Source organism: Talpa occidentalis, unplaced genomic scaffold (genome assembly GCF_014898055.3).
Source record: "Talpa occidentalis isolate TD23 unplaced genomic scaffold, MPIMG_talOcc4v2.1 talOcc4.13, whole genome shotgun sequence".
In the NCBI taxonomy this organism is placed as follows: domain Eukaryota; kingdom Metazoa; phylum Chordata; class Mammalia; order Eulipotyphla; family Talpidae; genus Talpa; species Talpa occidentalis.
In genome coordinates this window covers 59,039,241-59,065,271 of record NW_023601322.1, presented here as the reverse complement: position 1 = coordinate 59,065,271, position 26,031 = coordinate 59,039,241, and the positions used below count along the sequence as shown (strand labels likewise).

Genomic DNA, 26,031 nt, shown 5'->3' with positions numbered 1-26,031 from the left:
AAATGTCTAGGACATCAATCCTGAGACTTGGAGAATTATCTGGTGATGCTGAAGAAAAAAACATTGCACCAACTCATGGTCCCAGCACTACTGATGAAGCTACAGCTTTCTCCACTAGGAGAAAATCCACTTTTAGTTCAGGTACAGTATCTCACATCTACCCCATTATGCCCTCCAACTTATGCCAAGCTGGGCTGTCTAGTTTTGCCAATCCCTGCTGTTTTCCTTCATAACTTTCTAGCTATTCTTGCATACTTATTTCTCATAAAAATTTTTGAATCAAAAACAAAAAAATAAAAAACAATAAAAATTTTCGAATCAGCCTCCTAATTCTACTCAAAAACAAAGTAGATATTTTCCCTGGAGTCACCTTAATTGAATACTTACAGGGAGAATGGACAACTTTCTAATGCCAGATCCCCTATCCCAGAGCAGGGAGTTCTTCCCGATCGTTCATCCTTCTGATGTACCATTTTGAAACGTCCAGTGGAGCAGCTCCCTGTCTTCCTGGGAGCAGCCACAGCAGGACGGCACCCTCTTGTCCACTGGGAACAGGCCGCACTACTCCCTAGGACCAGGGGATCTTGGCGTCCAACTCCATGAGCATGGGCTGAGGGAAGGACAACTTGCCACTTGTCCCTCTTCCCTGAGCCTGTCACAACAGTCGCCCTTTCTCTGCCACAGGGACTTATAGCACTTGTGACCTAATCAAGTCTCCACTCCACAGAAGCATCTGTGGATGAACAAGCAACTTGGATATCCTCAGGAACTGGGGCAGGCCTTTTCTCCCCTGACCTCGAACACACAGGGCCCATTGGAGCCACGGGGTGGGCCAGTTGGCTCAGGCCACAAATGCACAAAAGGACTCAGATATAAATTTCTCACCCATCATTAATTGAGGTGAATCACTGAAGCACATGGAGAGAAGTGAAAGAAGACAGTTACCAGAAAACCTAAATCTGAGTTCCTTTAGCAGGTCTTGGCCAGCAAGACGCTGCACATTTCATATAAAGCATGTAGCTGTTTGCAAATAGCACAGCCATCTTGCAGGATATAGCCAGATATAAGAGAACATTAGAAAAATAAGCCTGAATCTCTTGAGAGACACATAGTTATTACTCAAATCATAACTGGCATAACACTCTAAGATATACCAAAAACTGTTAAGTTACATCACTTTACCATTGACATTCTGAATTTCAGGATAGAAATACTTCAACAACTATGCTTCTTGTGTCCAGAGAAATAAAACAAGACTATACTGTATTTTTTTTTAAAGATTTATCTATTTATGCATACAAGAGCTGGGGTACAGGCCAGAGATGCAGGGGGTTGAGAGGATTCAACAGAGACAAGAGTGGGGAACAGAACAGGCAGACTGACTGAAACACACTGCTGAGGGGAGCAGCGGACAAGACAGGAGAGGTCTCTGCCTCGCCATGTGGGTTGCTCCCTGGCCGCCCGGGGATCGAACTGGTGCTACAGAGGCTGCAGATTGCTTCATAGTGCAGTGCTTAACCCCCTGTGCCACCAGGGAGGCCCTATACTGTATTTTAGTGCTAAAATAAATAATTAAACATCATAATTGCTGCAATTCTGTTTGGGCTTAACATCATGATTTCCTATGCTGGAGGCCTCTGAAATGGTGTCCCAAGTTTCCCCTGAAGGAAGTGAGCATCTTGATCTATGACCCTGGGCTGAGAGGATCAGGGTTTCATCCATGTTTTAACTCACATAACAATTTCCTTGCGGGTCTGCTCCAGCATCATGTACTGCGTCCACTCCTGTTCGGTTTCGTATGTCTTAGACTGATCCACGATCTTTTGGAACATTGTCCTCTTCCTGCAAAACACACCAGTTGGTTATCTTATTCTAAGATAACCAATCTTACCAGCACATTTTTGAAAAAGGCCATCTCTGGGTTTCTAACCTTGGCAACTTCACAGAAACTTATTAAATCAATCAGAACTAAGATGTTTGTTATTATCACAGAGATTGTTATTCTTAAAATAAGATGAAATACCAACTTGAAATATAAGGCGAGATCTGTAGCGATGATGGCAATGTCCATCATATGGATGGCATGCTCGTGCTGCCTGCGATTGAGGTTTTGAAAGATATTCAGGCCCTAAAAAAAAAAAAAAAAAACAACCAAAAAAAAAAAAAAAACACCACAGGACAGATCTGAGAAGTGATGCTGGCAATGAAGTCACTCAATGGCCAACGATTGCCCCAGGTGAGGGGAGAAGAAGCCCAGGCCAATGGCCAGAACACTAGGACTTCTTGGGAGGTGGGGCCCCTGCGCAGGCCCCAAGGCCATGCACAGGGCTCTGATCTACCTCATCTCTCAGCAATGTTTTTCCAAACTCCAAGTGGTGTCTTTCCAAGATGGATGATCCATGCAGCTTAGCCAGCGGGTTCTGGGATCTGAATGAGAGTGAGAGAGAATGAATCAGAGGGTTGGAGACATATCCATTTCCACTGCCTCTTGAGGCAGAGAAACCGAAATTGGGGATGAGAAGTGAGACTTTAGGAACCAGGACTAGAACCTCAGGTCTCCTGATGCTCAAGCCTGTTTCCTCCACAACTGATCTGAGTCTTTTAGGGATCATGGGCGGCACCTTAGGGAGTCTATCGAACAATGGATGCTTATCCCCAGAAAAAGGCACAAGCTCACATGATGCAACTTGCACATTTAGAGACATATAGGTCCTCTGTGGCCATCTACGGACACTGGCAGTATGAAGTCCAAGTCATAGGGGAAGCCATTGAATTCCCACAAGCAGTGTGTTTATTCAAGTCTTAATTCAGTAAACATTTGTTGAGTAAATACTATGTGCCAAGCTCTGAGCTCAGTATTTAGGGTGCTGAGGTAAAATGTAAACACAATCTCTAGCCCCAAGGCAACGTGCAAGAACTGAGGACTCAGAAGAATGTGTTCTAGTGCTGGCTAATGACATACAGGCCCCAGGTACTGGGCAAAACTTCCATTTCCTCATCTATGATGTGGCTATAGTTCTTGTCTCTGCCCAGCCCACAGGTGGTCCCGAGGCCCACCTGGACCGTGGTTCTAGGACTGTGCTTCAGAGACCACCTGGGACAGGAGTTCTGTGAGACAGGGTCTATGCTCACTTTCCTCACCATGACACCTCCTTTGCCCAACATAAGGTCCACCACAGTCATAGTAGGAGTTTTATAAATACAAGGTGAATGAATGAACCATGATCAGTTACTAACATTGTGGCTCAAATTGTTCAGCAGGTAGGAAGGGAAGAAAGTTTTATATATTAGTTTCCTATTGCTGCTATAATATATTGCCTGAAATTTAATGGCTTAAAATATAAAAAATTATTATCTTACAGATCTAGAGTTTGGAGGTCTGCAGTTGTCCGCGTGGCTGTGTTCCTTCTGGAGGCTCCAGGGGAGGGTCTTTTCCTAGCCTTCTCTAGCTGTCACTTACATTCTTGGCTCGTGGCCTGCCCTCCACCTTCAACGTTCACAGAGAGGAATCTTCTCTCTAACCTCTCCCTCCCTCATTGAAGGACCCTTCTGGCTATGTGGGACCCTTGGATAATCCAAGATAATCCCTATATTTTAAAATTAATTTGATCACATTGGCAATATTCCTTTTGAATGAAAGACAACATATTCCCAGGCTGCGAGCATTGGGGCGTGGACATATTCTATTGCAGGGTTTATCCAGAACGAACGAGCAGGAGGAAGCAGTAAACCACAAACTTGTGGGACTTCCCTGCTGCCAGTGAGTCTGTGTGGGAGTCAGTCAGCCTTGGGTGATGCATCCTGGGGACAAGAGGTGGGGAGAGGGCCAGTCAGGGTGGACTCACTTCATCTGGTAGAGGTTGTTGGTGCCCCTGTGGTCAATGTCATGGCAGAAGGCAGCGGTGACCATGGCCAAGGCCTCCAGGTCTGTGAAGTATCGCTTCAGCTTTCCTGTCTGGAAGGGCAATCAGAGGGCCACTATCTTCTTTCTTGTGGGGGCCAGAGGTAGGGCTGAGGGGTCAGGTGTGAAGGGGAGGGACTGGAGCTTGAAGACACTGGTCTGATCTTGGCCCTCCCGTCTCCACAGGGTGGGATGAAGGGCTTGCCCAGACTGGGACAGGCCCTAGCAGAGGCAGACGGTGGGTCACCTGTGCTGCCCTTTGAGGTCCCATCTCCCTCGGGTCTCAGTATCCCAGTCTGCACACGGGATTGTTGAAAAACTTCCTGTTTTCAGCTTTTAGACTTTGGGACATTATAAAAAAATGGCCAGACTGGTAAAGTAACCCTTCCAAACCTGATCTACTGGTTTGGGCACAGTCCAGAAGGATCTTTTTCCAAGTGTCTTTTAAATATTCAAATCTTTGCTCATGCTGGGTGTTAGAGCAAAGGGAGGGGAAGAGCTCTGGGGAGATGAGCTGTCTTTGACACTATAAAAAATAAGTCAAGTGTGAGGCGTGATTGTCACTTTCTATGGCTACTTGGCCACAGTTCCTTCCTCCAGGCCTGAGTGCCTTGACTGGGAAAGGAATGAGGATGAGGAGTCTGGGCAAGGGCAGGGATTTGCATCGTAACTGGGATGGAAAAAACAGTTTTAAAAGAAGTATAAAGGGCTCCAAACCCTCTGGGCCAGAAATGCTGATACAAATGCACACAGGCAGGCCCTTCACTGATAGTGCCAGTGTCCAACAGCAGGGGCTGGCTAGAGAAATCATGGTCTACCTAAACAATACAGAATGCTGTGCGGCCACAGTCCCATCGTGGAGAAGCCTTGAAAAGATGGTAAATGAAATAAGCCAGAACACATAGAAGGACAGACACTATAGGAGTCCCCCCATGCGAGTGGTCAAATGTATAGACTCAGAAAGTCAGTGGTGGTCGTGGGGACTGGGGAGGAAGGGTGGCGAGTTGTGTACTGTACCAGAGTTTCTGTCTGGGGCAGTGGGAAAGTTCTAGAGCCGGATGGGGTGGTGCTTGCACAATAGGGCCAATGTGCTTAATGCCACTTGCACACCCAAAAGTGGGCAGGATGGTACATGTTATGTTATGTATATTTTACCACCACATGTGTGCATATAGTGCATATATGTGTAATATAAAACTATTCCATTAGCTAATAATCTCTGTGTGTGTGTTTATGCACAAATATGTCTCTGCGGTCTCAGAAGAAAGTTCAGAAAGAGTTAGTTGTACTATGGTTAGCTCCAAATAACTGGGCTAAGATTGAGTGTGTGTGTGTTGGGGAGGGGTGCAGCTTTTTTCCCTCACTTATTATTTATCTATATTTTTCTATTCACCACTCTCTACCCCTTATCGAGGTGACTTGGGTTTACACCTGGTCACATGCATGCCCCCAGCCACCCCACGAGCTGCGTTCCTTCTCCACAGACCCCTGGGTGCCCTTCCCACCCCAGTTCTCTCTCCCACCCCTCCGCCCCCCCCCCCGGCCCACCTCCAGCTTCTCTCTTCGTGGACTTCATTTATGCCAAGCATGTGCCCTTCTGCATTGTTATTTCAAAGCAATAAATAGAGCAGAACCATGCAGCCGCTCTGGGGGAGCTGCACGGGGCGCCCCCACCCCCTTGGCCGCCCGCCGTACCACCAGAAGGGAGAACATGGTCTGCCCCACGTTGAAGCCGTGCCGCCAGTTGTGGTAGGTGATCCTGCGGTAGCCCTTGCTCAGGGAGTACATGAAGCGCACCAGGGCCTGCGAACACACGTGGCGCCCGTGTGAGCCATGCCCGCCTCTGCCCCGCGCCCGCCCAGGGCCTCCCGCCACCCCCGCTGGCCCCGCGGCCCCAGGAGAAGCCGCAGCCTGAGAAGGCACTGCCGCTGCATGCTCTGAGCACGGTCGTTGCTACACCACGAGGAGGATTCACCGCACTTAATCCACCGATAAGCTTCATCATCGGTGACTTGCAAAGAGCTGCCGTCCTGGAGAAGCAAATGGGAGCTTTGGTGTGCGTGAGGGGGGAGTGGGGTGGGGTGAGATCAAAAGTGTCTGCAAATCAGGGGTTTTTAAACCCGAGCGCCCACCAGAAGCACCTGAAGGCTTGTGAAAACAGAGCTTCTGAGTCATCAGAACTGTGTGTGTGTGGACATAAAAAAAGCTCTGAAAACTGAGAAGCTCTCCTTTGTAAGAGACATCTGCTTATATAAGAGGACTCCTTGGTGGGGCCTCTCCCTCCCTGTTCCAGGAAGAGGGAGGTGTCGGTGATGATATACAAACGTGGCATTTGCGGGGTTGGGGGGCGTCTAGCCAAGTCTGTTAAAATTCCTTTCTGTGTCCCACTGTTTCTGCAGGGTCCAAGACATATTTTTTTTTTTATCGAACCTTTGTTCGTCCATCTTCCTGTAAATTGTGTCCCTTCCCTTTTAAGTCCTAACCCCATCCCTCAACATTCTCCTCTTCTTTAGCTGAGGATGGTATCTAGCACCTGAGCCATTTCACAGTTACTTGGTTTCGCTGGGTCACTTCCATGTGGACAGGAGGCATTTTTTTCTTTGTTTTTTTTTTCTGCTCATTGGTTTATTTCTTTTTCTTTTTCTTTTCCTTTTTAAGACGGGCTATCTGAGATGAGAACTTGGAACAGTGAAAAATATTTTTTCCTCCCCTCCCTGAGTAAGAGAGAATTTGCGTTTCTGATACTTTGTCAGGTGCCTCTGATGTGGTTTGGGACAAAATTCTGAGATACACTGCTTTCATCCTGTCATCCTGCAAGTCTGGGAAATGGTGAACACAGAACCCCTACCCCCCCTTCTCTTGCCATCACCCAGACCTTTGCATCACAGTACAGCTCAGTAAGAAATCCTGCAGAAAGGGCCCTATGTAAGTGGATTTGACTACATTTCCCACCCTTGGTGGGCTGTAGGCCGGTGCCCTGCATCTCAGCTCGTTACAGCCTTCAGAACTCAGTGCCTCTGGACCGCGAGAAGCCGGTGTGCCTGAAACGCCTTAGTGCAGAGGAACTGAGTGTCTCTTTACTGATCAGGGCCTTATCTGGGCAGCACAGCTAGTGCTTGCAATCCTAAAAGTCAAGGGTACACAGTTGTTAAGGCAGTTTACAGACAGACATTTTCAAAAGCAAGATAGAAAGAAAAAGAGAAAGAGACATCAAAGAGGTTTGTTTTGAACTTACCTCCTGAGGAATGTGAAATTTATCCACCACTTTGAGCTCATAATACATCTGTATCCCACACTTCACCAGCTCCAGTTCTGTCAGGGGCAAGTCGCTGAAGTGGAATTTATTAATTTCATATTTCTCTGCATCAGGTAGCTCTGCTTGCTGCGTAAAGACCAGGAGCGAGTGATCAGGACACTTGGGATGTCCCTGGGCCTCACCCCTTCTCCCATCAACACTGCCCCATCCCAAGTGGCTGGGAGGTGCTGCGCAGAGGAAAGGAACCTGCTCTGCAGAGGCCCAGCTGGTGCTGCTGTGCCCTCACCAGGATCTCAGCCAGCTCCTCTTCCTCACACTCCCACGGCTCCTTTCCATACACCTCTCTGGTTTTCTGCCAGACCCCAAGAAAACAGAGAGTAAAAACAGTAGGTTACTACATTGATGGTCTAAACGTGCCTCCACTTTTCCATTTCTATGTTTTTTTCTTCCTCTAAAGTCCTTGCAACAGAACCACCAACTCTATAAAATGGAGACAATCAAAATACTGAACTGGTGAATTGAAATCAGATTACAGAAAGTCATTTTTTAAAAGCATGCATATCACTAAATGAAATACTGCATGTAAATCTGGCACAGTGCTTGGCATGTAGTTAGCACTAAATTAAATAGTACTGTAGCTGTATTGTTATTATTACTGACTGGGAGTCAGGAAGCGATGCTCCTGAACCTGCTCATTCTCTCACTGTGTGACTTGAGGCAAGTTCCTCCTGTTCTGGCCTATTTCTCATCCAAGCTGGATGTTTTATCCTTTGAATTGATCGGTTAGTGGAATATGACGAAAATGACGAAACTTGATGTGCTATCTTTCCAGTTTAAGAAGATATCTGAAAACATTGGTCTGACTTGTTTCAACTTGTGAGGGCCATAAGCCAAGGTCTTGGGAGCTCAGTTTGGCGTCATAGCCAATGCCATTTGGTTAATTCAGTTTACCTCTAAAATCTTGAATTCTTTAAGACCAAAATCCCAGGAATGATGAATCACTGATTCCCACATATCTTTGAAAGCATCTGGTCCAATCTCCCACTCCAGGTAGAATTCTCAACAGCATCCCCGATCTATGATCATCGAGACCCTTGTTGGATACCTCTTATGACGAGGTGCTCACTACCTCCTGAGGCATTCCGTTCATAAGAATAGTAGAGAATTTTCCCATTATCCTGATAAGGTTAACTGAGACCTATTTAATAATCTGAGTAATTCGAGGACAAGTTATTTCCTCCTTTTGGCTTCAATTTCTTCATCTCTAAAACGGGGATAGAAATTCTGACCTTTTCCCCTTTATGGGGCTGTTGTAAGCATTAAACAAGATTGTAAGTGTGAAATTGTCTTATAAACTAGGGAGTGATAAAACTCTGTGAGGGACATCTAACTTCCTCACTCTTACTTCTTTGCTCACCAAGGTCCTCTGTAATCTGATTGGGTCTTCTAAGTTAGCTGACCCCATTGAAGGAGGGTCTGAGAAGAACGCTGTCCATTGTCTGTCAGATAGAGATAACACTTAGAGTAAGAACAGTGGTTTGAGGACTCCATCTCCAGTACCAAGTCAGCCTGACTGTAGTGAAAAATGGAGTGTCTAGAGCTGCTAAACCAAGACTGAGGTGACCCTGTAAGGGACATGTGTCCCCACGCCTTACAGAGCAGCCATTATGTACTAGTCTCTGGCACTCATCCATCTATCCATCCACCCACCCATCCATCCGTTCCATTCATCCATCCATCCATCCACCCACTCACTTCATCCATCCGTCCATCCATTCATCCATCCATCCATCCATCCATCCATCCATCCATCGATCCGTCAATCCACCCACTCCACTCATCCATCCATCCACTCACCCACTCCATCCATCCATTCATCTGTCCATCCACCCACTCCATTCATCCATCCATCTACCCACCCACTCCATCCATCCATCCATCCATCCATCCATTCCCCCACCTACCTACAACATCCCCTGTGCTAGGCAGGAGTGAGATGAGAAAGCCCACCCTAATCTATGCTCTTGTGGAGCTTGAAGTCTTTGCTTTACATCATCATGTCTCCAAAGCACAGTCTCTGCTAGAGTAGAAACAAGGAAAGAACTTTACCCACCAAGATTTTCTGAATCTCTTCATTGTCACACTTCACATGGTATTTTACCATGTCCTGGAAAATATCCTTCCTGTTTTCAAGTTTGTTCATTGATTCATAGGTGTCAGGATTTAAGACAGACCAGCCCAGGAATTGAGTCAAGGACTGAAAGGGAAGAAAGGAAGAATCAGAGGCAGAATGTCAGGTTCTACCTTAACTGTAACTTGAGGCGAGGGTCTCTATGCCACCATTTTCTCAACTATAAAATGGGTTTGATGAGCTGGGTACTGCCCCCCTCAAAGAGATGTGAGGATAAAAATGAATGGGAATGCCCTTTAAATAAGGTACTAGCACACGTCAAGTGTCATTCTTGTGTCATAAATTCACAAAAAGGGAGTGTGCTGTGTGACTGTGGGGATAGGGCATGCGGGAATCTACTTTCTGCTCAGTCTTGCTCTGAATCTAAAGCTGCTCTAAAATGTAAAGCTAATTAATGTCTTTCTTTTTTTTCTTTTTTTTAAAAAGATTTATTTATTTATTTATTTATTTATTTATTTATTTATTTATTTATTTATTTATTTATACAAGCACTAGGTACAGTCAGAAGCACGGGAGGGTGAGAGGGAGGGTGAGAGAATTCACCAGAGCCAGAGCAGAGAGCAGAGCGGGCAGAGTGATGAAGTACACTGCTGAGGGGAGCAGCGGGCGGCAGGAGAGGTCTGCGCGCCATGTGGAACCCTCAACCGGTGGCCGGGGATCGAACCGGCGTTGCAGAGGCTGCAGGCAGCTTTGCAACCCAGCGCTCAACCACTGCGCCACCAGGGGAGGCTCTAATTAATGTCTTTAAATGGCATGTGTGGATTTCTCTGCCAACGTGTGGCAGTGCAGAAGGGAGAGTGAGAAAGTGGAGTCTGAGGCCGAGTCAGGGTCACACTTACAAGGCGAGGTCCCGTCTCCCACAGCAGTAGCAGTACCATGGGCCCCACCATGTGGTTCTGGAAACCCAGCTCAGTGACAGGCTGATGCCAAATCTCTAAATCCCAACAGCAGAAACCTCCTGCAAACCATACCTCCATGAGGGTCTCATCCATTTCATCAAAGGGTTTCCCGTCCTTGCGATTATAAAAGGTAGCCACTCCAACAATTTCTTCCTTCTTGTTCACAATTGGCATAGAGAGGACATTTTTAATCATCCACCCAGACTCATCCAGAGGCTCTTTCTACAAGAGAAGAGAGAGCATGTTTCCCTGGGCAGTGGGCTGCGGAAGCAGCTGTGGTGGATGACACATTGCATCCTGACCCTGGCTGGCTAAGAGGGTGGCAAGAAGTCAGAACTGACTGGATTTTGCATGTGTCCTTCACCACACAAATGCCAGGAGCAGGTCACCCTTCTGTTGGAGCTTCTTAACCCAGAGTTACTTTGATTTCCTCTCTAAGATGTCAGGGCCATTGCACGCCAGGCAGAGCGCTATGTGCCAGGACAAAAGAAAATGCACAAGCAGTCCAGGGAGACGATGCTTCTCTCTCAGACAGGGGCTACCTGCGGGGGGGCTGGCTTTAAAGAGGCCACGTTGGCGATCCTGGCAACTCGGAATGAGATAACTAGTTAGACCCCGCTCTGCTTGTCTCCTGTCCTGGGTTACTTCTAGTGCATTATTTAGCCTCTCTGGGCTTCCAGTTCCTCATCTCTAGATGGAGAAGATAATAAGAACATGTGCCTCATGGACCAAGTGAGAAAACAGGTGAAATTTTTTTTTTTTAATTTTTTTTTTTTTTAGTAGAGGCATGTTTTATTTATTTATTTTATTTGTTTGTTTGTTTTGTTTTTACATGCACTGGGTACAGTCAGAAGCACGGGAGGGTGAGAGAATTCACCAGAGCCAGAGCGGGGAGCAGAACAGGCAGAAGGACTGAAGTACACTGCTGAGGGGAGCAGCGGGCGGCAGGAGAGGTCTGCACGCCATGTGGGACCCTCCTCCGGTGGCCGGGGAGCAGCCGGGGATCGAACCGGCGCCGCAGAGGCCGCGGGCAGCTTCGCAACCCAGCGCTCAACCGCTGCGCCACCGGGGAGGCCCAACAGGTGAAATTCTTGGCCAATCCTAAGATGACCTTTGTACATCACTTCCCATTTGTGAGAGCTGCACGTGCATCGTGTGTACAATGGGGCTAACTGGACTAGATCTTCCCAGTCCGGTCAGAATCTGCTGACTCACCAAGCATTTTACAGAGAGCAAAAAACTGAGGTGGCAGCCAGGGAAACCAAGGCAGATGAGGCACAGGCATTGCCCTCGGGTCACTCACAATCTGGAGGGTCACCAGGCAGTTATGCAGGACATGGGAAGTTCTCTAGGGGGCCGGGGGAGCCCCCTGAAGAGTCTTCCAGTTCCAAATTTCTAAGATTCTTAAAGTGGAGAGACGATCACTGTTATGATGAGGTAACTCTGGGACTCAGCATCTGTGCGGACGGATGCAGAAAGCAGCCTGAGGAGCACGGGGCTATTGGTCAGGTGACGGGTTCAAGGTCTGCCTTTCCCCCCACTCTCTACCTAACCCTTCAGGGGATCCCTTCTCTCTGAAGATAGTGTTAAGTTGACAGGGGTTATTGACAGTGAAATGGGAAAGAGGGATCTTATAGCACACAACCCATGTTTTAAAACAACCACTCAGGCTACTTTGGGGAGGATGACTTGGAGGGGAAAGAGTCAAATCTGGAAACAAGATCAGATTTGATTTGCTAATGTGGGTCCAGTGCAATAACTGGACGACCTGGGGAAACAAGTCTTGTTGTGGTTATAATCACCTTGGCAACTGGAAGCAATGACTTGGGCTTGTCACTCTGAAATGGTAGAAGTCACAGCAAAAGGTGTATATTATTTCAACTTCAGAAGTATGTAGTTTTCCTAAGAGTCATTTTTATGTCCTTCTTAATTATGCCTGATTGCTATAGATTTGTCTTTCCTCATACCTAGCAAATATTAACAGGGTCAAGAAGATATCAAGGAAGATAAGACCCAACTCCTGACCGAGTAAGCTAATTCTTTGCTGAGGGGGATTAGTGTTCTTTCTCTCCGCCTTTCTCCTGACCAGCACTCCCATTTGCAACCATGAGTTCCATGGAGACAAAGAACATGTTGTCTCGCCCACCATGGTAGCGTCATGCCAGTGCTTGGCACAGAGGACGCCTTCAGTAACTTGTGTAAAAAGAACAAACAGAATCAAATGGAATACCAAATATTCCATGAAAGTCTCCAGGAGACAGAGATACTACCCAGCCAGGGGAGAAAAATAAAACCTCATGGAGGTTTCATGGCATTCCATGTTCTAAAAAGGCAGAGGGGACTTGGGCTGGGCATGACAGTTGGAGAGAGAACAGAATAAGCAAAACCCAGAAAACAAAGGATGTGAACACTAAAACTGAACAGGACCTAGAAAAATACCGAGGGAACTTTCTCCTTCTCCACTTCCGTGGCCACATGACTTTGTGGTAAAAGTGTGTGCGCTTGTTGAGACCGCTTTCCAATAAAGACTTGGATTAGAATGTATTCTGATACTCTATGGGGAGAAACGAATCCTATGACTAAGAGCAAAGAAAAACTGACTCACCTGGAATGCAAAGAAGTCCTCTGCGGGAGCATTCATGACATTGCAAATCTGGAAGGTGTAAGGGGATAATGCAGCTGAATTAGACTCGAGAGGGTGCCAGTGCAACCTTGCGTGCTGTTTTCCAAACACCACAGCCCTGCCTGAGGCTTTCAAATTCTTTTCATCAAGTGGACATGCTTGAGATGGTTTTGAATGATTAACTGTGTCCATGGACAGAAAAATAACTATCTTATAAACATCTTTGGTCACCATTTGCTCCCCTTCTGAGTCATTTCCAGGTTTTGAAAAACTTGAGACTATAACTTGTCACTAATAGTTAGATAGCATCTCATTTTGTTATTTACTTTTGTTAAGTACATTTTCTGTATTCAGTTATTTTTTTTAAAAGATTTATTTATTTATATAAGAACCAGGGTACAAGCTAGATGTGCAGGAGGGTGAGAGGATTCACCAGAGACAGAGCAGGGAACAGAACAGGCAGGCTGATGAAATACACTGCTTAGGGGAGCAGCGGGCGAGAGAGGAGAGGTCTGCCGCACCATGTGAGATTCTCTCAGGTCGGCCGGGATCGAACCCGCGCTGCAGAGGCTGTGGGCAGCTTCACGGTGCGGCGCTCAACCGCCTGTGCCACCAGGGAGGCCCGTATATCCAGTTATTTTTTTAAATTAATATAACAAATGTCTTTGAATCAATTGCATTGGGGTTTGATTTTGTTTGTTTTTTAAGGGAGGAGTTTATCCCTGGGGTACAAATTCCAGAGTAGAATGAGAAATGAAAGGTGTTGTAACTTTGGTTATGTATCGCCAGATGCTTCTTCTGGAAATTGGACCAGCTTTCCCTACCAGGCAGATGGCATGTGCGTCTCCCTCTGGAGCCCTGCCCGTGGTGCTCCTGGGTACAGCTGTGTCCAGCTGTGTCATGTGAGTCTTACACAGGGCATCTGGCTGTGGAGAGGAAGGGAGCTGAAATCCAGCCTGGCTTGCAGACTCATGGCCCTAGCCCTTCCCTTGCTACCCATTAAGAAGGGATACCTTCTTCTAATTCTCTAAAAGTCACTCTGGGCTTGCAGCAACCAGTCCCCTCCCATTGGACATGACCTTTCCATGGTGACAGAGGGTAAGTCGTCCCTTCTCTTGTTCAAGGACTGCCCACATTGCACCATCCCTCTGGCCTCTCCTTGGATCCGCTCCATCAGTGGCCTTTCTTTCCCCATCTCCAACCTCTCTGCAGGCTCCTTCCCCTCAGCCGTGAGTGGGCACGAATCTCTTCCAACCCTGAAGATGAAATCTGCTCTTGACCTGACACTGTCCCCATAGCAACCACCCAGCTTTTCTCCTTTCTCTTGCGTTCCCTCCCTCCTCATTACCTATCCAGCAGCGCACACACTGGTTTCTGCCTCCACCTACTGCCAAACCTACTCTCTGGCCACCAGTAACCTCCTGATTGCCAAACCTGATGGGGGTTTCCAATGTGCCAAGATCCCATTTGCTGTATTCAGTTGTCTCTCTCTTTCAACTGTTATTGAAACAGTTCACTGCCTTGGTTTCCATGACAGTAGTTGCTGCCGGATCTCCAGACACCTCTGAATTCTCCTTCTGTTTCTCCTTCACCCAATCTTTAAATGTTGGTCTCCAACATTCCATCCTGAGTTCCCCTCACACTCCCTGGTAACTTCACCCCCACTCGTTTTATGTACCATCTTGTCCTGATAACTCCCAAACCTCCCTGTCCATCCCACCTCCCTCTCTACAGCAGAGTCATCTCTTCAGTTACCTGCTGGCCATTTGCTCCTGAAAAATGCCTCAGTCTCACTTTGAGACTGACCATCTTGCAGCCGAGCTGTAAGCACACTGTCCCGCCAGTCTGGAAGCCTGAAATTGACATTGACGCCTTTCTGCTCCTGATCAACCACAGAGTCCTACCAGTTTTACCTTCTCCATTTTATACCTGACCCCCGAGCTCTCTCCATCTCAACTCCGTTGTTGAGCAAATTTATTTACTGCCTTGCTCATCATAAGCACTCAGGTTGATAGGCCATATTTTTTACTGGCCATTGTTGAGATTTCATCTTCTCTTGCTTATATGATATATTGGTCGCTCTGCAGTTTTGCTCCCTGCAGACCTGTTTTCCATAGATTTTTCTAAAGTGAAAATTGACTATGCTGATCTCTTGCTTAACAATCCATTGCCTATAGACAAAACTTCCACCCCTTCGACCTGGCATCCAAGTTACTGTCACCTGACTCTTCCTTCCTTCTCCAGTCTCATCTCTTGCCATCTTTCTGTCTTGGACCTCAGACTCAGCCACGCTATCTGCACTCGTGCTGTGGCTTCCTGGCCCATGTTGCTTGCCCATGTTATTGCCTCCACCTCTGGAATTCTCTTTCCTGCCCCTATCTGCCAAAACTTATTTTGAAACTCGGCTCAGATCAAAACATCTTGGGGGCCTCCCTGGTGGCGCAAGGAGTTAAGCACCACACTATGAAGCAGATTGCTTCTAAGCTCCAGCATAGAAACTGTCTCTGATTCATCTATTTTTGTAGCTTCAGAGCCAATCACAGCACCTGCACATAGAAAACGTTCAATAGGCACCCTGCTACATGAGCAGAATTGTGTAGTGTGTGCCTGGGGAAGGACACAGGGGTGACTAGGCTTAAATATGGGGGTGATGTACAGCTAACAGATATGACTCTTCTCTCAGGGATACAGTCACTCTACCCTGAACCTGCAGTGGGTGGGGCATGGCGGAGACAGCATTTGAGCTCTGCAATACATAGCATGACTGGAAATGTGGCAGGATGGGAGTTTGGGAGTGGCGACTGGGTCTGTGGTATGAGAGGCTGGGCCTAAGTCTATGATCAGCCTGGTAGGCTAGTCAGCCATGACCTTGTCCTTGATACACGCATATGTGTCTTTTGTTGTCAGTGAGACAACTAAGGAATATTTCTCTGTGTATTTTGTATTGTCTCAAATGGAATTCTCTGTTCATCTCCTTGGACCAACTGCCAAGAAAACTGAGAAACAATAGAATACAAATTTTAGTAAGAAACACTTCCCATCATTTCTGCCATTTTCTTTACCTAGAGTCCTTTTGTAACAAGATGGTCCCAGGAAAGGGGAAGTTCCAGGTTCCCTGCCCCACCCAAGGGAGGGTGGAGCTGAGCAGGGAGAGAAGAAGCTTCAGAGGAGACTGAGGAAGGAAGGAAGCAGGATGGGGAGCCAGAAGGAGACCTGGAGGGGGTGCATGGAGCAGAGAGACATGTGAAGAAACTGCACTTGCCTTTTGGTTGTGGTCTGGGTGACACAGATGTGGGTGAGAGACCCTTGGGGAGGTGACAATGGCGGTTTTTGTCTTGATTTTGATTTTGCTCTTTTCCCTCCAGACTTGTCTTGTGGTTTCTGATCCTTTTCTGTGGGACCCCACTGAAAGATGCTTTGGACTTGTGGCAGGCTTTGGGGCCTTGCTCTGGGCCAATCCTGCTTGGATGGACTTTTACCCACGAGGGGACGGGTAACTTTGGGTGCTTGATTTAGAAACTATACTCTTTGCCTTTCCTGTATTGTTTCCTAATCGTGTTAAAGTCTCATATGTTATGTGTTGATGCGGCGGATGGCAGAACCTATTTAGACCAGGCAGGTTTGCGGGGTCGGGGGTACGCCCCCCACTCCCTGCCCTGTAACACTTTCACTTGTCCACCTGATTCAAAACTCTCCCCCTTTGAAGATACGTTACTTACCAGGCCATTCTGGGCAACATATGTGGGCAGACCGCTTACTAAAGCCCAGTGGTCAGGGGGTGGATTCCTAGAAAGACCAGAGGCAAATGGTCACGGAGGCTGTAGAGACAGTAGGACAGAAAACTTGAGCCAGGGTCTTCGCCCTCCCTCTCTACTCTCTGTCTATGACTTCTCTATCTTTGATGAGACCCAAACTTGATCAAGCCTCTTAATGTCCAAATTTAGACACCAAGGAAAGACTGATAAGTAACATTTTATAGATTGCACATTAATTTTGCCCAACAAAAGAGATAACATTTAATCAACAGGCTGTTACGGGCTGCAGAGCAAGAACAGGTTCCACCATTTCTTGCCATTAATCGTCCATAGAGTTAGCTCAATACTCTAGAATTCCCACCGTTAATACTTATATAGAGTTAGCTCAATACTCATAGCTGAGTGGAAAATTCCTCTATGGTGAGCTTCTACCACATACCAAGCACTGAACTAGGTGGTTTACATACTTATTTATCCCTTGCAAGGATATTAAAGTTTTGGTGTTATGACCTTTTACTCGCTTATTGTAAGGAAAAATACACCAAAAAATGCACTCAAAAGTCACCAGTCGTTCAAAAGTCAACATCTGTGAAGCCACACCCACACCCAGAGCAATGTGCACACCAGGAGGCCCTTGTGCTGCCTTCCAAGGGCACCTTCACCTGGACCCTAAAGTCAACCAGTGTCTAGACACTGAGAGAGCCACAGTCTCGCTTTTTTGCGGAGTTTCACAACTTAAGGATGCTTTCCTCTACCTTCTAGTTTGACTTTTGCCTGGTTTTCGACTTCATTCTTTTTTGCGTTGCAGTAACTTGTTCATTTTATTGACCTAGTTTTCCCTTGTGAGACTATAACACAATTGGTCCATTCAGCTATTAGTGGACATTCTCCCCAGTCTGAGCTAATATAAACAGCGATGCCACAGCCTCTCTGGTGTCTGTGTGCTTTTGATTCTAAGTGGCCTACAGCATCTGCACATATGGTATATCTCTTTAAAAGATTGAGAAATTTCTCCTCTATGGAGATAATTATGCATGTTTCCTTTATGTCACAAATGATATTAACCAATTTTCTAAAGTTAAACCAATCCTGTATTCCTGGAATAAATCTGGAATAAACCCTACTTAGTCATGAGGTATAATTTTTTTCAGTTATTATTTGCTATACTTTTACTTGGATATTTGCATCTATGCTCACAAGTGAACTTTGTCTGGATTTTTCTTTTCATAGTCCCCTTGTTGGGTTTTGGTATCAAGTTCATTCCATTCATTCATTTTTCTATTCTTTGGAATAATTTGGATGCATTTTGCCTTATATCTTCCTTGAATATTTCAAAGGCATCTGGGCCTGTGGGAAGGTCTTTTTGGTGTTCTATTTCTTCCTGTCTTGTGCTTAGTAAGTTTTATTTTCTAGGATTTTGCTTATTTCGTTTGATTTAAAATTTTTGGCATAATATACTCTGACTATCATTTTAACATCTGTGTATTTAATATATCATTCCTTTTTAGTGTCTGTGTACTTCACATATCATTCCTGATACACCTTATTTGATTTTCTTTCTACTTTTCTTGTTCTGTTTTACCAAGGATTTCTCAATTTTATTAATCAATTCCAAGTACCATTTTTGGTATTTATCATCGTTTTTCTTTTCTTTTTTTAAGGTCATGTTATTAAACGTATACAGATTTAGAATTATAATATCATCCTGTAACAGCAAGAGAATGGCCTCTTTACACTAAGTGACTATCTTTATCTCTACTAATGCTCTTTGACATATCTATTCTTATCTGATTTTAGTACAGTTCTGCCAGTTTTCTTTTGCATTTTTCTTTGCATTTCCTTTAGGATCTGCATGGCACATATTTTTTCATCTTTTTACTTTCAACCTCTATATTATTACCTTTTAGATAGGTCTCTTGTAAACAGGATATATTGTTTTTTGATATCTAAGAAGTCATCCGTTCTTATATGCAAGTAAGAAAGATAAAATTCTCACAACTCATGTGCTGCTTTGCTTTTTGAACTTGCAATCATTACTTCATTAATATCTACAGAGTTCTCTAAGCATTTAGATATAGATTTTTATCATATTTTTTTACCCCTCCTTTTATATTTTGTGCCAATCAAAGCAACTTTTTGTTTCAGTGAAGAGTCCTACTATAATCTCTTTTAAGTCATTTTCTATAGCAGTGAAATTCAATGTGGATAGAACCCACAATGCATATACTTAACTGAAGTAACAGTAATACAAGTGATTGTGACCAAGTTCACGCAGAGCCAGGCAATGACAACCACATCATTGCTGCCTTCTGGCTGACAGTAATCACATGCTGTCATTGATTCTATTTCAGAAATGTCCCAAAGTAGAAAATTGTGTCTCTTAGAATCCATGCAGTGTGACAGCTTTCCTTCTTATCCAGCCTGACAACCTGAACTGGAATATTAATTTATACTTAAAGATACATAAATATATATATATATAAATTTATAGATGTTATATTTATTTATTATTATATTTAAAGTTACATATTTAAAATTAATGTGTTTGAATTTAAAGATCATCTTAATGTGCACTTTTTATTTTTCCCACCTGCTCTATGTCCTTTCTAAATTCGCATTTTGTCTTCTCTTGGTTAGAGGAAGTTTTTCTTTACTATCCAGCTTTCCCTTTTTAGTTTGGCTGGCCTGGACTGGGGCAGCCACTCAAGTTATTTACAAAAATCCGGAGCCCACGTGTTCTGGAAGTTAGATGTGGCTCTGTGAGCAGGGGCATGACTGCCGCTCTGGAAGGAAGGTCAACAGCAAGTTTGTCCTGTTCTCACTTGCCTTGGGTCGGGTTCGTCTACCTTGCAAGATTTAAAACAGTGGCTATAGCTTACACATTATATTCCAGCCATCTTCATCACCAGCAATCGACATAGAGAGAGATGGTAAATAAATCTTTACTTATACCACTAAGGTCTTGAAGTTTTGTTGCCACAGCATGGCCTAGCCTGTGCGGGTTGGTACAAACATTGGTCTAGAGACAGGACTGCCATAACAAAGGACCCAAAGTCTGTGACATAGATGGAGGTGGGTGGAAGGCAGCAGGGGAGTGTTTGGAGGCCTGAAGGGTATGATGCTGACAAGTGATGAGATGGGGGAAACTCTGACTGTGATGCCTTAGGAGGCAGAGGATGATAAACCTGCCCCCTGGGGAAAGGGGTTAGAATAGCATGGTTGAGAGTATGAATCTGCCAAGGTAGCTGGGGAAGAGACCTAGATGAGCTTAGAAAACAAGGAACAGAGAGAACCCAGAAACTCAGGACCTGAAGCACTTTCCCTGAGAACTGCATTATCTGGCTGACAGAATCATTACAATTTGGGCTGCTGAGAAGCATGAAGGTGGGTGGCCTCTCATACCTGTTACACGGGGATTAAGGAGAACAGTAACTCCCTTCCGTTGGAGCAGAGAGCTGGGAGAGACCAAAGGTGGGGCTTTGCGGGCTCAAGGAGTCTGGCTTGGACTGGAGAGAGCAAGGGTCTCGGCTGTGGGTGTGGCTCCTGGCATGGGGACATAATTCAAATAGATCAAAGGGTGAACGATTTTTGGGGCGTGCTCTGCTGACCCCAAATCACTCAAGCCTGTCATTGAAAAGGACCTTGACTGAATCTTGATATGGCCTTGGTGTCCCCACACCAAGAGGCAGGTTCAAGTTCAAGGTATTGTCCTCTCGTTCTTTCCTTTTCATCCTCCTTGGTCACATAAGAACACCTTGGAGATTTGCTTGCCTTAGGGGCTGGGTCCCTTGGGGGCTGGGTGGCTTTCTTTGCCAACTTCCTGCTTTGACATTTGAATTGTCCCAATCAGATTTCATAGCCTTATTTTATAGATAAGAAACTGAGTCCCAGATGGGTCCACTTTGGGACCTGGTGCTGGAACTCACAGCACTTGAGTCGGGATTCTGTACAGTGGGGCTTTAATCAAATCTTTCTGCAATTGGGGCTTTCCCATGCCTCCACACTGCCTCCTTCCTGCTCTCCCTGCGGCTAACCGCGTGTGTGGCCCTCTTGGGCTTGGCTAGTGTTGATCTTGGCATGAATGGCTCATGGACATTGATGACATGCTGCAATCTATACATTTTGATTAGAAACTTACGGTATTACTTTAATATCTTCTTTGCCATGCAAGATGTAGTCAATGACCTTGTAAAAGTTGATTTCCTAGGCAAAAGAGAAGGAGAAATAGACCTTATAGTCCAAGACAGAACTGCAGCTGAAGAGTATCCATGAGAAAGGTTTTGTTTTGACAGAATGCCTTGTGGTTTTCTGGAAGCACCAGCTTGACCAGAACTTCTTCTAAGGAGTGGCCTCAGCTGCCTCTGGGCCTCACTGTCCTCAGCTGCATCTCAGAGTTCAGTGCCCTCCTCCTCGAAACCAGCTCACAGAGGCCAGTCAGGGATTGGTATCTGGGGCTGGAAAGAGGGAAGGGAAGTGCCCCCAAGGGACTCTGGAGGGTAGGCTACAAGGAGAAAGCCATAAAGATGGCTGCTGGAGTTAGTGGTGGGGATCAGGGGTACATAGAAACACTGCCAACTGGCCATCCTCTAGGTAGGGCTCGGCAACACGGTCACAGCCCCTTTTCATTAACTCGTGTACTCAGCTCTTCTGGCCGACCTTCCCGGCTATGCCTCCTGCCTCTCAGCTGTCACCCCTCTTCCATCTCTTCCACCTTGTGGTACCATGAAGACGCCCATTCTATTAAGTGGGTCTGTTCAGTTACGTTATTCCTAACAGGAAGGTGGTTCCTCTCCTTCACTCTCCAGGGAAAATCCCACCACCTTATTAGAGTCCCTGAACACCCATGTGTGATGGGCAGGTTAACAAAATCAGGACCCTGAGAGATGGGACTTATTTGCAATAAGACAGTGAGCCAGGGGCAGGGCCAAGACCTTGTGCTATGTTCCTGAAGGTTGAGAATTTATGATAGCATTACTCTCTAGATTCTAGGTATCATCTAGAACAGAACCACTCACAATGTGGTCCCTGCACTGGTTCCAGCCTGCATACTATTTGTTACCTTTCCATGATGAAACAGACAGGCATTCAGAATTGGTGTTTAGAAAGTTCTATAGTACTGAATTAGGTTAGGTCTGTTGAAAAGAATTATTTTAAAAAGGACTTACTTTTTTTTTAATTAGTTTAAAATTGTTTCAATTTTATATTTCTAATATTTTATCATATTTTATCATATTTAAAAAAGTATCAGCCCCAAATAGATTGGAAATAAAAAAACAAAACAAAACTGTTGCTTTACTCCACAGGTATTTTGACAAGTACTGCCTCCGAGACTTAAATATAGAGCCCTCCCCCTCCCCCAGGGCTTCTTACTCAGGACCTGCATAAATAGAAATTCTTGACCCAGTCAAGGATATTAGAAAGCCTGTTTGATCGACAGGTCTCCCACTTCCAGGAGACACACTCTGGCTAAACAAAAGGCAGGAGCTCAAGCTGATCCAATGATGCCAACAACCCCATATTTGCTCCCAAGAGCGGGAAGCATCCAAGTATTAGAGCAGCATCTCCGTGAAAAGGAGAGGGACATTGCAGAGCATTGTATGGGCACCATTTTCCCCATGCCCACTTACATGCAGCCTCCTTGGGTTACAAGTCCCAGTATACCATGAACCAGACTTCCTGAGCAGGGGAGCTACTGGGATTTAGGTGTAGAGCTGAGCAGACTATATAGCACAGAAGACAGGCTGGTGCACTCTCCCACTTCTGCAGCCTGACTTGCACCCTAGTACTGGTGGGAAGGACACTTGGAGGAGACAGTGGAGGAGAGACATGTAGAGACACTGGGAAGAGGCACGTGGGTGAGAGACACAGGGGAGGATGATCCAAGTCCTTGGGAGTGAAAATGGCAGGCTGTCCTGACTTCATGGTGGATTCTGTGGTACATTTTGAATTCAGAATCTCTCCTTTGGTCCCAGCTCTTTGGTAGCTACTTAACCCCTCTCCTGTGGCTCCCTGCAAGAAGAAATCTTAGATTTGTGGCAAGCTTTCTGTCCAACTCTGTTTGACTGGCCATTTGCCTGTAAGGAGATGGAGAATTTTGGGAAGGCACTGAAAACATGTTAGGAATATCCTTTCTTTTCTTCTCTCTTTACGCACAATTCTGGTAAGATATTTTGCACTAAGAGTCTACCTCCTTTGCCTTTGCAAATGAAAATGGCTGGATCTCTTTCAGAGTTTGCACCCATTCAACAGTTTGGGGCCCCTGGTTACTCCTAGGTCACAAGCTAATACAAGGGGAGACCAGATGAACCCTGAAGTATAATGAATGGGATGAAGAAAACATCTAGAGTGAAAAGACTCAATTTCCAAACTTGAAGTGCATTCTCTGAATCTCAGTTCAGAAGTTCAGAGTAATATTAGGTCAGTGGGGTTTGTTGTTGCTGTCAAGTTGCAGAACTCTTTACCCAAACAGCAGGGAGTCTAATCAGATAAAGCAGGTAAAAGGGAAGCTGCCCGGATGGAAGCAGAGTTGGGCACATAGTGACCCCATGTTTCCCTTTGTTCTCTCTTACTCCCTTTTCTGTCCCCCGCTCCACCCCCTCCATTAACCCCTGTCCAAGGTAGTCACTGTATAAGTCTAGAGTTCTAAAGACAACTTGGGGAGTTGTAAAACCCAGACAAGATAATCCCTAAAGTCATTTTCAGCTATGATTCTAAGGTTGTGTTTGGATAGGTAGCAATATCTCTCATAGATTAAAACCAACCTGTTCTTTTGCCCAACAATTCCATATGTGGTAATAAGCCCGATAGATGCCCTACCAAAATGTGGTTAAAAACACTGTGCCCCAGTCAGGGTTCCCTCCAGACTACTTTAAAAACACTGGAGAAAATATCTTGTCCATCATTAGGAGCATGATTACACAAGTGGAATGTCTGCATAGAGGATTTTTAGCATGTCTCTGGAAGGAGAGAGCTGATCTGGACTGATAGGGAAAGACATAGTTAAGTAAAAGTAAGGCACATATAGAATCAACACATTTGTCAAAGATGATGGTGGCAAAATGCAGAAAGTCTGGATATTCATAGACATTCCTGAAAAGATGTCTGCTAACAGCCTCGGGAGGCGGCCAGGTGAAGGGGAGGCAGGACTTTTCCAATAAACATAAACACATTGTGCTAAGAACATTTTTCTATAGTGAACATTGTCTTGTAGACAGTTCTAGAAAGAAAAGGTAGATGCATTGTCTGCCAGGACTTTGCTAGAGTTCAGTTTCTACCAGGGAGGGGGAGTACTTCTATAACCTTCCTCACCTTATGGAGTCTCTGTCTGTCCTAGAACTTGTTATCTCAGCACTTAGACAAGCTGCTGGCTCCCTGGGCCTGGCAGGCTGCCCTACTTGGAGGTGTCCACGAGACTCCTTCAGAAAGGTTAGAAGTAGATGTCCTTTGAAACCCACAGGAGAGTCAATTTGCTTTTACAGAAAGCAGCACAAAAGACCAGTGTGCCATAGGTAAATAGGATTTTTTTCCCCACACACTGTAGCTCAAGTTGCCTTCAAGGCCATATTCATGTAGGAATTTACCAGTTTTGGAAAGTCAAAACTGAACCATCAGTGAGCACCTTTTTTCACCTTCCACTGGAGCAGCTAACACTATTAACAGAGGGTCTTTGAAAGAGCCATAAATACAGCATAGCCAAATCATGGTACGTGGAAATACACTAGTTTTAAAATGAGTGCAGTTTTTGTTTTTTCCATGAAACCTAAAGCTCAAGTAACTTTTAGTGATTCTCTCACACACACGACCCCCCCCCTCAACATTATGTTTTTTCCTTTGAAAGTGTATGTAAAAGTGTGTGATTTTATCTGTATGGATTTTTAATTTTTTTATTTTTTTAAAGATTTATTTATTTATGCATACAAAAACTGGGTGCAGGGGGTGGGGGTGAGAGACAGAGTGGGGAACAGAACAGGCAGACTGAGTGAAATACACTGCTGAGGGGAGCAGCGGGCAAGACAGGAGAGGTTTGCTGTGCCATGTGGGTCACCTCCCTGGCCGGCCGGGGATGAAACTCGTGCTGCAGAGACTGCGGATAACTTCACAGTGCTGTGCATAACCCCTTGTGCCACCAAGGAGGTCCTGCATGCATTTTTAAAGCGGGTTAGTGTATGTTGCTTTCCTTAACTTTGCAAAGGGATATATGTCCTAAAGAGAGAAAATGAGGAGTTGCTGCTCTAGGCAAAATTGAGAATCATGGCCTCCATTCTTTCCCAGATGTTCCTCATCATCCCGGTGTCCCTGGCCCTTTTTCCTCCCCCTCCTTTTTTAACCTCAGAACCCTCAGGATGTTGACTGATGTCCACTGGCTTTTGAAAGTGTCTGCTATGTGAATGTCCAATATCTGTTTTTATCCTTGTGACTTACTTTTGGTGACTCAACTCCTATGGCCAGGGAATTTAAAACAAAAATAAACAATTTGTATTATCTCAAGTTAATAAGCATCTATAAAGAAAATACAAGATGATTAAGTACACACTACTGAATGAAAGTAAATATTTACACAATATGTCACTGGTAAGGGATTAATATCCAAGTTATATAAAAAACTCATACAGTTCATCAATTTAAAAAATCACCCAATTAACAAATGGGCAGCAGATTTGAACAGAAAATTCACCAAAGAAGATATCCAGAAGTCTAAAAACAAATGAAAAAATGTTCATCATCACTCCTAATAAGAGAGATGCATATTAAAACTGCATTGAGATAACACTTCACACCCGTGAGAATGGCCTATATTAAAAAGACCCCCAACAACAAATGCTGGAGAGAATGCAGGGAAAAAGGAACCCTTTTTCACTGTTGGTGGAAACATGAACTGGTGAAATAATTATGGAAAGCAAACTGGATTTATCTTAAAAACTTGAAAATAGAAAACCTGTACAGCCTGGCAATCCCACTCTTAGACATATATCCACAAAATATATGAAACCATCAACAAAAAAATGCATTATATTTCAAAATGTTCATGGCAGTATTATTTACAATAGCTAGGGCAATGAAGCAGCTTAAATCTCCTTTGATGGATCAAGATGTGGTACATACACACCATGGACTATTATATAATCATAAGAAAGGATGCAATGCAGCCATTTCCCACAAAATGGAGACAATCTGGGAGAATTTTGAGAGAACTATGAGAATTATGAGAGCGTTATGAGCAATAAGGGATATTAATCCCTTATCAGTGACATATTGTGTAATAGATGCTTTATAGATGCTTATTAACTTGAGATGATACCAATTGTTTATTTTTGTTTTTAATTCCCTAGCCATAGAAGTTGAGTCACCAAAATTTTTTTTTTAAATTTTTTTTTAAAGATTTATTTATTTATGCATACAAGAACTA

At 45.0% G+C, this 26,031-nt stretch overlaps 1 protein-coding gene across 1 annotated transcript in view; it reads right to left on the bottom strand.

Moving 5' to 3' along the window:
- PDE6A (phosphodiesterase 6A) overlaps positions 1 to 26,031 on the bottom strand; it is a 97,773-nt gene that overhangs the window by 47,402 nt on the left and 24,340 nt on the right. Inside the window, exons 6-17 of the mRNA XM_037508962.2 lie at positions 20,764 to 20,828; positions 16,590 to 16,656; positions 12,853 to 12,900; positions 10,320 to 10,469; positions 9,271 to 9,414; positions 7,444 to 7,509; positions 7,137 to 7,283; positions 5,597 to 5,704; positions 3,846 to 3,955; positions 2,340 to 2,427; positions 2,028 to 2,128; positions 1,735 to 1,842 (exon numbers count right to left, since the gene is read on the bottom strand). Of these exons, the coding sequence (XP_037364859.1) occupies positions 1,735 to 1,842; positions 2,028 to 2,128; positions 2,340 to 2,427; positions 3,846 to 3,955; positions 5,597 to 5,704; positions 7,137 to 7,283; positions 7,444 to 7,509; positions 9,271 to 9,414; positions 10,320 to 10,469; positions 12,853 to 12,900; positions 16,590 to 16,656; positions 20,764 to 20,828 (1,202 nt within the window). The remainder of the gene's footprint in view (positions 1 to 1,734; positions 1,843 to 2,027; positions 2,129 to 2,339; positions 2,428 to 3,845; positions 3,956 to 5,596; positions 5,705 to 7,136; positions 7,284 to 7,443; positions 7,510 to 9,270; positions 9,415 to 10,319; positions 10,470 to 12,852; positions 12,901 to 16,589; positions 16,657 to 20,763; positions 20,829 to 26,031) is intronic.